Source organism: Meleagris gallopavo, chromosome 13 (assembly GCF_000146605.3).
Source record: "Meleagris gallopavo isolate NT-WF06-2002-E0010 breed Aviagen turkey brand Nicholas breeding stock chromosome 13, Turkey_5.1, whole genome shotgun sequence".
NCBI classification, from domain to species: Eukaryota; Metazoa; Chordata; class Aves; order Galliformes; family Phasianidae; genus Meleagris; species Meleagris gallopavo.
In genome coordinates, this window is record NC_015023.2 from 10818957 (window position 1) to 10831494 (window position 12538).

General features: G+C 53.3%; 1 protein-coding gene across 1 annotated transcript; it reads right to left on the reverse strand.

The window, feature by feature from the left end:
* Positions 1-105: 105 nt before the first annotated feature.
* On the reverse strand, positions 106-12318 carry AARS1 (alanyl-tRNA synthetase 1). The gene is made up of 20 exons (XM_003209739.4): positions 12175-12318; positions 11011-11199; positions 10190-10335; positions 9214-9405; positions 8860-9004; positions 8023-8168; positions 7292-7400; positions 7054-7204; positions 6580-6704; positions 6184-6328; positions 5664-5842; positions 5104-5217; positions 4234-4440; positions 3258-3442; positions 2811-2919; positions 2469-2582; positions 2011-2130; positions 1499-1585; positions 602-715; positions 106-375 (listed from the first exon to the last, which is right to left on the reverse strand). The coding sequence occupies exons 1-20, from the start codon at positions 12316-12318 to the stop codon at positions 190-192; spliced, it is 2907 nt and encodes a 968-aa protein (XP_003209787.1). The 3' UTR covers positions 106-189.
* Positions 12319-12538: the final 220 nt, after the last annotated feature.

The window sequence follows — 12538 nt, forward strand, 5'->3', positions numbered from 1 at the left end:
TGCGTTCGTAGAGCGGCTGAGGGGGGGGAAGAGCGGCCGGGGGGGCACAGCTGCCCCGGGGAGATAACGCAGTGCTGACGGTCAGACCGGAGGAGCTTAGCGCCCTTTCGGACCTGACTGATTCTATGATTTATTGGATGCGGGGCTCATACAGCAAAGCAGGGGAAAGGGAGAGCGCGTGGGGTTCCCTCAGTTTTTCAGCTCCCCCAGGTGCAGCCTGGCAAAGTCCGTGGCCAGGCGGAGAGCTTCCTGCAGGCAGCCCACGTTCTTTCCTGTGGCTTGTGCTGAGATGTCCTTCCCTCCCCCTTTGCCATCCATCAGGGCAGAGACCTCCTGCACCCACTGGTTGGCCTTCAGGCCCTTCTGCGCTGTCTCCTGGGCAGGAAAAGAAGGGAAAAAAGGAGCTCGACCTCCAGCCCGATGGCAGTGAGGGATGCTTTCATCCACAGCTCCCGAGCCCCAGTTCTCCCCTCCTGCTCCATCCCCCTGGCGGCACCACGGTGACACAAAGCTGTGGCTCTCATCCACCACAGCGACTTGGTCGCATCGTATGAGATTAGTTTTCTGCCACTGACAGAGGCACAGCAGCACACAGACTGACCTGGGGCACCTGGCACAGGCAGGTGATCCTGCCCGCTTCGTTATCCACAGCAAAGAGCATGGTGGCAGTCTGGGGGGAATGAGTCTTGAAGAGCTTCAGCGATTCATTCAGGGCCTGCAGGAGGAACAAGGCACAGTGGCTCACCTTCCCCTGGGCTTGCCACCCAGCCCAGCCCAGCCGAGAGCATCACAGAGATGGGGACAGCCATGGAGGAGTATGAAACAGCACCAGATCAGGCTCTCAAAGTGGAAATTTAAATAGAGCATTATAGCTTGGCTGTTCCAACATTTAAGCCTGCACTTTATTGTCATGACTCCTTTGAGATGAGTCTCATCTGGAATCCAACACGATTTCCAGAGGAAATTCTCACTACACAGAATGGCCAGGGTTGGAAGGATCACGAAGCTCCAACCCCCTGCCGCATGCAGGGCCACCAACCTCCCCATCTCACAGCAGCCCAGGCTGCCCAGGGCCCCATCCAACCTGGCCTTGAACACCTCCAGGGATGGACGGGGCATCCACAGCCTCTCTGGGCAGCTGTTCCAGCACCTCCCCACTCTCACAGTACAGAACTTCCCCTGACATCCAACCTCAAGCTTCCCTCCCTCAACTTCAAACCATTTCCCCTTGCCCTGCTGTTATCTGCCCTTTCCAAGAGTTGACCAGGTTTGGAAGCTCAGGGAATGGTTCACAGCCACCCATCTCTGCAAAGCCATTTGTTACTCCAGGAGCTGGGACACAAGGCACACTACAGACATGTTCTCTCTCTTCCTCAGCCCCTCCTCAGAGCTGGCAGCTGGCCTAATGCCTCTGTAACACAGCACTGTCTCCAAGAGCAAACAGAGCCCACCCAACTGCCCCTCAGGCACAAAGAGGAGCAATCAGACCTTCCCATACCTTTGCTGAGGCCCCATTTTCCATTTCCATGATGACTAGTGGCTGGTTAGGGTGACTCTCAATGACTTGCTTTGTCTTTTCCAGTACCTGAGGACAAACAGCACTGTTCAGGTGTCTGCACAATGCACACAGACACAAGAACCACCCAGACCAGAGTTCCCTGCAGACAGAGGCCCCTGAGGTGTCCCAGTACACCCACAGCCCAGCCTCAGGCAGTCCCACACTGCAGTGCTAGGAAAAAAAACCCACACACTCGGAGGAGGTTATGCATTCTGCAAGGCAGCAGCAGTGATGTGCGTGGTTCCTCTTCCAGAAAAATCCAATGGGATCCAAAGGAAGACCCAGGCTCCAGCCTTACCCTGCACCCAGCTTCAGAAGTATCCCATCTTGCAAGGAACAAGCACAGAAGGAGGCACAGCTCAGCTCCCTTCTGCAGTGTGCACAAGTGGAGCTCCCAGGACGGCCCCAAGCAGCCCCTCCCATGCTGTCTTTTACCCCCAGCCAGAGCTCACTCGTTTCTGGATGTCAGCTTTGCTTGCACGGTCCAGGTCATCCATAACCTTCTTCAGTGCTTTAACAGCTTCTCTCAGCTCATCTTTCTGCCACTGTGGGATAACAGCAGTGGCCAGCATCTGCAAAACAGGACAAGGGAGGGTTAAAGGTACATGTGGCCATGGCAGAAGGCACTGCATTCGTGAACTTCAAAGTGGCCTGAGCTCCCCTGTCCCACCATCCAACAAGCTCAGGTGTGAGCTGCAGCACCCAAAGAACACAGGGCTGAGACCTCTGTTGAGCTTGTGTCCTACAAGAGCGTTGGCACAAGACTTAAATTCACCAGTAATTAACCCCACGAGGGTAATCAAGACAAAGAGGCCCCAGAGGAGGATACAGAGATGCAGGAAACAGCTTGGGCTTCATTAATAACACCCAGTGCCAGCAAATAAGGTCCCAGCACTGCTGCCACCCTCACCTCACTGAGGTCTGTGATCTCCTTCTGCACATCCTTGTTGGGAGCCGTCTGGACCTTCACCTTGGCATCCAGGGCTGACAGCAATTTCTTGAGGCTCTCTACCTTCCTGAGGGCCTGGCAGAACACAATTTGAGTCACGTCATGCAGGGGGAGCTACCAGGCCATCCCCAAAAGAAGTGTCAGGAAGGCAGCAGCACGAGGCATAGAGTTCAGTAACCCCCAGGAAAGCAGCAGAGCCAATGCAGGCAGCGCGTGCCCAGAGCCAGACTCTGGCTGGAGCCCCCCTTGCCAGAAGGGCTGCCAAGATCCACCCAGAAGAGAACAACTCCTTCCTCCCCTTACCTTCCGAGCTTCAGCCCCGGTGACTGCCACTATCCTCCGGATGCCTTTAGCAATGGCTTCTTCTGAAACAATCACAAAGGGCCCAGCATGGCCAGAGTTCTGCAAGTGCCTTAGGAAAGAACCCAGAAAGAGACCCACGACAAGAGAGAGTTAACAGACCAGTTCACTTCTCATCTCAGCAGGATTCAGCATGGAAACCAGGAAACCACCCTGCCAGAGAGAAGTAGCAAGGGATAGACAGAAAACCCAACCTAGCCACGAAAAGCCTAAGAGTGAGGGAAGGGTGGCAAGCACCAGTGCTGTCAGACGCCGTGTGGGGGCAGGGACAGCACACAGGAGGTTTCCTCGCCCAGCACACAACCACATTACAGCCCTCAGCAGCTCAGGCTTCACAGGGACTGCTTTTCCCCCACCCTGCCGCCTTCCCCGGTCTCTCCAGATACTCACGTCCCTCCGCAGAACTCGATGGAAGTGATGGAGCCTGCAGGGCCGGAGGGGTCAGCCAGCAGCTCATCCACAGGGATGCCAATAGAGACCACACGGACAGGATCGGGGTAGGTCTCGTCAAAAACTGCCCGCAGCCCTTGGATAGCTTTGGCTGCTGCAAGAGGGCAGTCCCTGGCATACACAGTCTGCAGAGCAAAGGAAAAGGATGCAGGTGAGAGCTGGTCCTGTTAGATGCGACCGAGGGCTTGCATTTCCAAGGTATCCTGACTTCCTCTGAAAGATCCTAAAAGGGATCTAAAAGCTCCACCCGACCTGGGGTTGGTTGAGCTGCAGGGATCCCAGTGTAACTGACAGATTTTCTGAACTGCTCTGCTAAACTTCTTGGCATTTGCAGACAGTGTGACACTGGAGCAGGCAAGGAACCATTCCAAGCTGGAGAGGGCTTGGAACAAAGGAACAGATCAATGTACATGGAATTTTCCCCACTCAAAACCCCCTGAAGCAATGCAAACCTGCACAGTGCAGCACCAGCAGCTCAGAAGTACTGGGCCACACTTCCAGCATCCCAGGCCATCCAAAAACTTCACTTACGGTATCTTTTTCATAAGCATACATATACCAGCCAAACCCAAGGATTAAAGAGACAGGGAGATGGTCCCTACATGAAAGGTTGGTCATCACCTTTTCCCACCAAGGCATGAGTTTTCCTCTCTGTTCTCACACAGTGGGGAAATGGCAACATAACAAGCTCTTATCCACATTACACCTCGCACACAGCTCAACTCCAAGGAGGGGTGTGCAGTTTAAGAATGGGATTCAAGCCAGACTCCTTCTGAAAGCTGGTGCCTGAGCTGTCCACCAAGGCCAGTTCAGACACTGCAGCAAGCCAGTGCACAGATCCAGCAGGAAAAGGGCAGGATTCTTCCTGGAGGATGGGGGCGGAAAACTGGCTAACCCCTCAAGCTGACCAACCCACCTTTGCCTCCTCGATCATCTGGTTGGCGATGCCTTCAACCTTCTTGATTTCCTGTGTGGACAAGGCTCCCTTGGCTGTGAAGTCAAACCTCAGCCTGTCTGGTGCCACCAGCGACCCTCTCTGGTCTGCTTCTCCCAGCACTGAGCGCAGGGCAAAGTTGAGGATGTGGGTGGCTGTGTGGTTGCTCATGACCGGTCTCCTCCTGGTCTGATGGAGAAAGGCCTCGTTAGATGTGGTCCCACACTGCACAGCCAGGATCACCTCCAGCTGTGGAGGTAGAGGCTAATGTGCTGCTTCACCAGAAACAACTTGCTGCCTTGGAGCCTCAGCTATAGGAGCAGGACATTCCCCTCTACGTTTGTACACAGCTTTTCCCTGCCTGTCCCCTTGCTGGGCTTTTCTGGAGAGAAGCCAAGGATAGAGCAGTATGCCTGTCCCTGCATCGTGCCTTCTCTCTTGCTCCAGAGGTGCCTCTAAAGGGAAGGGAAACACATTTTGCAGACTGGGCTCCATTCAGCAGGCTCAGCCTGCTGAAGCAACGTCTGGAGAAGGGCAGACAGCCCAGGCTCTCCACTGTCATCAGCAACACAGTGGTGCTGCACATGCATTCCACCCCCCTGCTCAGGGCTGAAGATGTGGTCCTGCTCAGGTCAGCAAAGCCCAGAGTGTGGCTGAGCCAGCAGTGTTATCTGCCTCATGGAAGAGGGAAGCCAGATCCCAGAAGGAGAGACCCTGACTCAGCTTGCCTGAACCATGTGCTGCAGGGAGAGCAGGACCCAATCTCCTTGCCTCCAAAGCAGCAGCCATGCTGCTCCAAAGGAAGGAGACAGGGCCAAGAGACAAACCACGTTACACCATGCCTTAACTCACCTCATCGATTGACAGGTGGACCTGGTCTCCCACTTTCAAGCTTCCATACAGAGTCCCTATGTGAAGCACATAACCCCCTCGGACCTGCACATTCTTCACAGTGAACTCAGTTTTCTGTACAAAGAGGGAAACATATCCAGTAAGGGGAGTGACAGGTCAAGGGAGATGCCCTGTCCTGCCAGAGCCACGAGCTGCAGCTGGAAAGGTGTAAGTGAGAGCTGGATCGGTGTGTGGGATATGGGAAAGCAAGATGTCCCCATGCAGAGCAGAGCTGAAAGAGGTCCCCACCTCAGCTTAAAAGCACTGTCCTTCAGCACAGCCACCCCAGCACCACGGCACAGCACCAGCCTGATGCTGCAGCAGAGTTCAGCGTGACCTCCCAAGCAAGGAGAACCAACTCCAGCACATCTGTGCCATCCTGCACCCCCCAAAAAAGGAAACCTGTGCAGGTCCTGACCCAAGACAGGAAATCACTGGAGCTTACTTGGCCCCTCCTCCTCTGCACCCAGCTGCCTAGGCTGCAGGAGAGGTTGAGACTAAAGGCTCTCAGGCAGACTCACATCCTCCCTGCTGTCGTCGTCCTTGACCATGTAGCCCTGGTCATAGATCTGCCCACCCTGCTCAGCGTAGAAGCAGGTCCGGTCAAGCACTATCCCACATTCCTGGCCAGTGGACACCTCCTCCACAAACTTCTTCTCCCTGCGGATGGCTTTCACTGTGGCCACAAGGCTCCCAAAATCTGTCACCAAAGACAATAGGCAACGTCAGTGAAACAAGACACTATATGGGAACAGAACTTCATTCATAGCAACAGCTCCCAGCCAATGCAGGAGCTGTAATTCCAGGGGGTAAGGAGGAAGAACTATAGCAGTAGCTGGATAAGAAGATTTTCTTCAGTGTTCTGTCCCTTCCTTGCACAACTATTCCCCTGCACACATTTCCACTCCCACCCAGGAAAGATGAACCCAGAGGGGACCTCGTTAAGTCAGATGCCCCAGGAAGACAAAGCAGTCCTCCCAGGGAGATGTGGTAGGAAAGGACTGGGCAGCAGAGGGTGATTCCGAGAGGGCTTTGTCATACCGTAGGTACCGCTGGGATCTGAGGTATAACCATATTTTGGTGAGTCATCTGTCACCTCCAGCCCTCGTGCCCTTAGTTCTTCGATGGCATAGATGTCCAGCATGAGCAGGTCCTCCCCTCCGGCACCCTTGCCCTGGGATTTGAGCTGCCAACGACAAGAAGCAAAGCTTAAGAAAACCCACCCTGGCACTGCTGGATGACAGCTCCGCTCTTGTGCCCTGGTCTTTCCCAAAGGGCTCTTAGGAAAGCTTCCCAAAGGGCTCCAGGGCCCCTGGAGTCTCCCAAGGGTGGAGAGCATGCTGTAAGAAAGGAGCAGGAACTCACAGCCACAGATTAAAACAAAGGGAACCCTCCCTGCCCACTCTCAGATCAGCCACCCCTGGTGCTGTTATCCACCTGCGCGTTCTTCCGCTCCTCCTCAAAGCCCTCCATGTCCACAACAAGGCCTTTCTCCTCTGCTATCAGTCCAGTGAGATCCACAGGGAAACCGTAAGTGTCATACAGCAGCCAGGCAGTATCACCTGCATGGCAAAAGCACAGAGTTCAGCACTCCTGCTCCATAGACGCTGCTCCTCAACGAGCTTTGCATTACAGCAGGACAATGAACAGGCCTGGCTGACACAAGCACCTAGGAGTCTCCTCACTAACAGTCTCCTGGGCACAGAGATCACACTGCCACATCATGTCTGTGCAGCTCACAGACCTGAGCAAGCGAGCACAGGACAGAGAAGAGAGCAGTGGTCTGCTGACTCCAGCTCTGCCCTCTACACTTTCCACCAACACCCAATTCCCAGCCCAACTCGGCCGTCGGTCCCATTTATTCCACGATAAATGACTTTTGGTGCCTCCAAACTGAAGCCACGGCCTCACCAGGAATGGTTTTACTGTCGCCCATGCTCTGGATCTTCCTGTCCAGGATGCGACGTCCTCTGCTGAGCGTTTTCAGGAACTGATCCTCTTCTTCATTGATAATGTCCTTCACCATATCTGGGTCCTTTTTCAGCTCAGGAAAGGCATCTCCCTGCACACCCAAGAGGATTCAGCACGGAGATCTGCACACCTCAGCAGACGACACCATCAGATACAGTGGAGCGGGGAAAGAACTTACCAGTGACTGCACCACAACGTCCACCAGCGTAGCAAAGAAGCCCTTGGGGGCATTGAGCTTCTCATGGGAGTAACGCACAGCTCGGCGGAGAATCCGCCTCAGCACATACCTAGGAAATACAACCACAGAACAGTTCGGGTTGGAACGGACCTTAAAGATCATCTAGTTTCAATCCCTCTGCCATAAGCAGGGTTGCCAACCCCTGTATCAGGCTGTGCAGGGCCCCATCTAACCTGGCCTTGAGGTTAGGGATGGGGCATCCACACCATCCGTGGGCAGCCTGTGTCAGGGTCTCACTGCCCTCTGAGTGAAAAAACAGCAGAGCTCCTCAATGCAAGTGTGACACCTCTGATTTGTTCTCAGAGGGTGCACCAGGGATCCCGCCCAGTCCTCAGCCCCACGGCTCAGGTTTGCTGTGTGCTTAAGAGTCAGTCCTGAGTCCAGCAGCACCTGCAGCACATCCCCTCAGCCCAAATTCCATTGCTTTTCTGACAGCAGCACTGCACCAAACAAGCTTTTATGCCTATCAGTCCACAGCAGTCCTCTCTGTAGCAGTGACAAGAATGCTCAGACCTGCGTGTCCTGGTTTTTCAGGTGTCCACCTTGCCATAAGGACTCAAATACACTGAACTAATGCTTTGCTACCCACTGAATTCAGACCTCCCAGAGACGCACCAGATCCTGCACTGAGCAGAACGGACACGGCAGCCCTGCAGCAGCTCCCTCCTTACCCTCTGCCAGTGTTGTCAGGTCTGCCACCATCAGAGAGGGCCAGTGTGATGGTCCGTGCGTGGTCTGCCAGCACACGGTACGCCATGTCTATGCCATCAGCATCCTCAGCACCAACCTGCCCCATGTATGGCCTGGCACCCGTGCCCTGCGTGGGGAGCAGAACGCAGGGATCAGCAGCAGGGCAGAACAACAGGGAAGCACCTCAGAAGCCAAAATCATCCCACAGAGATGGCACACTCCTCTGGGAAGGAGCTGAGAGGGGGAAGACAGAGAGCTCTGCACAGTGCCTGCGTTCTCAGGGCTGAAGGACACCAAGGAGCAGAGGGAGGTAAAGGCAGCTTAATCCACCACTGAGCCCAGGACAGAAGAGGGAGGGAGAGAGACACATCGTAATGGGAATCGAGAGGGAAAACATCTGTTTTGCACACTGGCTCATAGACTCTGGCCTGACATAACTTGCCCAGCCAAGAAACCTTCAAAATTCTGCCAGGTGGGAAGGGGGTCCCAGCTTCCCTGCTTCAAGGTGTTTCTATCTGTACCCCAGAGAAGAGCACTACTGTAACAAAGCAGTGCCTGCACGCGGTTTGCTAGAAACACCTGGGAAAGCTGCACTGCTCCTGTCCCCTGTTTTCCTTGGGAAATATCCCCCAAGGCAGTAATTATTGGGCCAGCCAGAGCTCCTACCCTCAGAGAAGTACAAATCCACGGGGCTGGCAGTAACTGGGAAAACAGAGACCTTCAGATACAACCATTCCAACCTGACCTGCCCCACACATCTCCCCAGGGGTCCAGGCAATGGATGCAGTGAGATCAGGCCCAGACTCCCCAATTTGTACCTTCTGTATGGCTTCAAAGTAAGGAAGGAAAAGGTCGGTGTCATAGTTGGACATCTTGTTCTGCAGCACAGAAACCAGTCGTTCCAAACCCATCCCAGTGTCAATACTTTTCTTGGGAAGAGGTTTCAGACTCCCATCAGCTTCCCTGCCCAGACACAAAGAAAGACAAGCTGTCACAGATGAAGGCAGGGGAGCAATACCAGAATTCAGCTTGCTACAGCATCCAAATTGCTGAAGATCTTTGCAGGTATGGGAAGAAGGCCCCAGCAAACAGCAAAGCAGTACAGAGGCACCTGTTAGAGCACTCGGAATGCAGCCAAGCAGCTGCTGCATTGGGGAGCAGCTCTCACTCACCTGTTGAACTGTATGAACACCAGATTCCAGATCTCCAGGACGTTGGGGTCATCCTGATTGACCAGGTGCGAAGCATCTCTGTCCCCAATTCGGTCATAGTGGATCTCGCTGCAAGGGCCACAGGGCCCCGTGTCACCCATCTCCCAGAAGTTATCCTTCATATTGCCAGGCAGAATCCTGCCCTCATCCAGCCTGTAACAAGAAGCTCCTACTGAACAAGAGACTTACAGCGAGGCAGGAGGCCCCCCAACTGTGAGGGAGTCTCAACAGAGAACTCTCAGCCCACTCGTTCTCCGGATCAGTCTGCCTCTGACAATTCAAGAATCTAACTTTTAAGATTTTACCACCCCTCTGAGGAGTGCCAGCTGGAAGGCAGAGATGGACACAACACCCCACCAAAGCTGCCACTGAGAACACAGGCATCTCTGACATCAATACAAGCAAGAGTAGGACTGGAGAGGACAAGACTGAGTGGGAAACTGAGGGTTAGAGAAATCTAATAGGCTCAAAACAGAATCAGATTGAGGCTGAAGGAGCACATCCCCAAGCAGAGACTAAGGGGAAGGGATGAATGACCTGCTAACATACCCGATCCGCTGACTGCGAATACTGGGAGGAGAAGAAGAGTGTACAGATCACAGCCAGGTTTGCCTGCTTTCCCTGAACAGCATCTTAAGTGCTGTCAGACAGACAGATCATCCATCCGACACAGCAGGGCACTTCTTATGCTCTTAAGCTTAGAAAGGAGACTTTGCAAAGAAAACTCTAAGGCTTGACCTGATCTCAGCCTCTTCTATCTAGTGCTTCCTTGTGGTTTTGCAGCTCCACCTCCCTGCAAACATTATTGGTGATGCTTCCATTTTTTAAAACCTCCTGCTGTAAGTGCTCTGCCTCAGCACATGGCATCTTTCTCTGAAGAAAGGCAGACGGCAGCTGTTCATCAAAACACGAAGCTTTCTCAGTTAAAGGCCCTCACCCCAAATCCAGCCAGATCTGCTTGCACTCCAGGTCTGGCTGCAGTCCTGCAGCCTCATTTCCACCAAAGTAAGTGACGTAGAGTCTTTCTGCAGGGATGCCAAACTCCTTGGTGAGAAGGTCCAGTGCCAGTTTACAAGCAAGTTCCTGCAGAAGGAAAGAGGAGCTGAGTATGTGAGTGCAAACAAACCTTCTCTTCAACATGCAGTACCTGCTCAGTTAGAGTACTGGCTGATTAGGATCTACTCAGAGTATCATTCAAACATGCAGAAACCTTCCACACAAAGTCTCTCCTGAGGTCCTCCTGTACTACCAGCCCTAACTGGACCAGGACAGCTATCTAAGAAGCAATCCAGAGCTTTCAGACCTTTGGCATAAGAGATAAGAAAACTAGTATATGTAGCAAACAGGGCACACAACACACCTTACGTAGCTTTGCAGGTGAAATCGAGTTAAAGCCTATAATCCTCAGCAAAAAATAAAAAAGCCTTTCAAATCTGCTGATAATGCTGTATTCTTCATAATCCCTGCGTAATATGAATCTCACACAAGCAAGAAGCTTGGGAATATTGTTATTTTATGACCACAGCTCCAGGACAGCCACTAAAACTCCTACCTGAAGACTTCAAACTGCCAGTGTTAATGCAATATAATCAGTTTTGTAAATCTTCAGTAATTTATCACAAAATATTCTGCAGAGCTGGGGGAGCCAAGCGTACCTTAAGGAGCCCCTCTGTGCCAAAACAGTCTCCTTCTTGGCAAACACTGCTGAGCTCACAGAGATGTGATTTTGTGCTAGAGTTTCAGATCAGCCTATTTTACCTTGAAATAATCCCCAAAGGACCAGGAGCCCAACATCTCGAAGAAAGTGTGGTGGTAGACATCCTTTCCCACATCGTCCAGGTCGTTGTGCTTGCCCCCAGCTCGGATGCACTTCTGAGTGTTGGTGGCTCTGCTCAGCTTAGCAAGCGGGTGCGAGGGGTCGATAGTGTTGAGGAAGATGGGTTTGAACTGAGGGGAAAGAAAAAAGAGGAATTAAGGAAAGCACTAAGAGCCTGGTTTTAGATGTTAAAAGCAACAGCAAGGCATTGAGTATCTTCTATATCATGGCACTGCTGGCCTGGATGTCCCAGAGACAGCCTTCAGTCTGCTGCATGCGAGGAGGATGCAGGACCCAGCACACATGGCTGGAGCACAGCGAACCCCAGAACTTCCAAAGGGGCTGAAAACAGCCAGATTTCCAATTGCCAAAAAGACAAGGAAAACTCCAGAAAAACCATTCCAGCAGCCTAGCACCAACTGCTCCCCAGAGATGCTGGTGGTCATTTGTGCCAGCACTCTCCCTGCAACTATTTGCAGTGCTAGCTGTGGTCCAAAGGGTCAAGGAGGGCAGACTGGCAGCGCTCCCATCTCTGCACTGTCAGCCCTGGAAGCACAGAAACCTCTCTTGCCAACTCTGCAATTGCACTCCTGCAGATGCAACAGCCACCTCTTTGTGACCAGAGATGGAGAACAAAACGCTAATTTTCCACACAATCAGCAGAAGATTCTGGTAGTTACTTGGTGTTTGGGAACACTTCAGGATGCAAGCAGCCAAATACAAACCTCATTTCAGTGAAACCAGAGCAATGGGAAACCAGCTGTGCTCGGGGAGCAGGCACTGATGGGTGAAGGGAGAACTGAACCTCCTGCAAGGTGAACTCAAGCACAGCTGGAAAGAAGTCAGCTAAGAAAAGATGGGTAAATGCACCGAGGTTTTAAACTCTGCTTCACAGTGCCACAGTTTGAATTGGAAGAGGCCACTAAAGGCCATCTAGTCCAACCCCACTGCAACGAATGGGGACACCTGCAGCTCACCACGTTGCTCATCTGTTGTTTTACAAACAATTGGTGAGCTCTGTTGTTTATTAGGAAGGAACGGGCAACTCCAAAGGCTCTGCAAACAGCCTCCTGGTGCAGCTGCAAGGACCAGAGCTGGGATCCTACCTGGTTCATGCCAGCATTAGCAAACAGCAGCGTGGGGTCATCCAGAGGGATGGTGGAAGAGGAGTGCACGTAGGTGTGCCGGTTCTCCTTGAAGAAGTCAATGAATCGCTGCCGGATCTGGCTCGCCGTCAGCGCGGACTCCATCCCGAGGCTGCGGCTCCGAAGCAGGCAGGACGGAACGGGGCAGGGCTGCAGCAGTGCGAGGGGACGGGGGCAGAGCGAGACTCTCAGACCGCACCGCCTTCATCACCCCCACGATACCGGCCCAACCCCAGCATCCTCGAGCCGCCTTCAGGCACCTTTTCCCCTGGCTCAGCCCCAGCAGGCCGCCAGAGCCAGGCTCCGGGCTCTGGTGCTTCCCTCG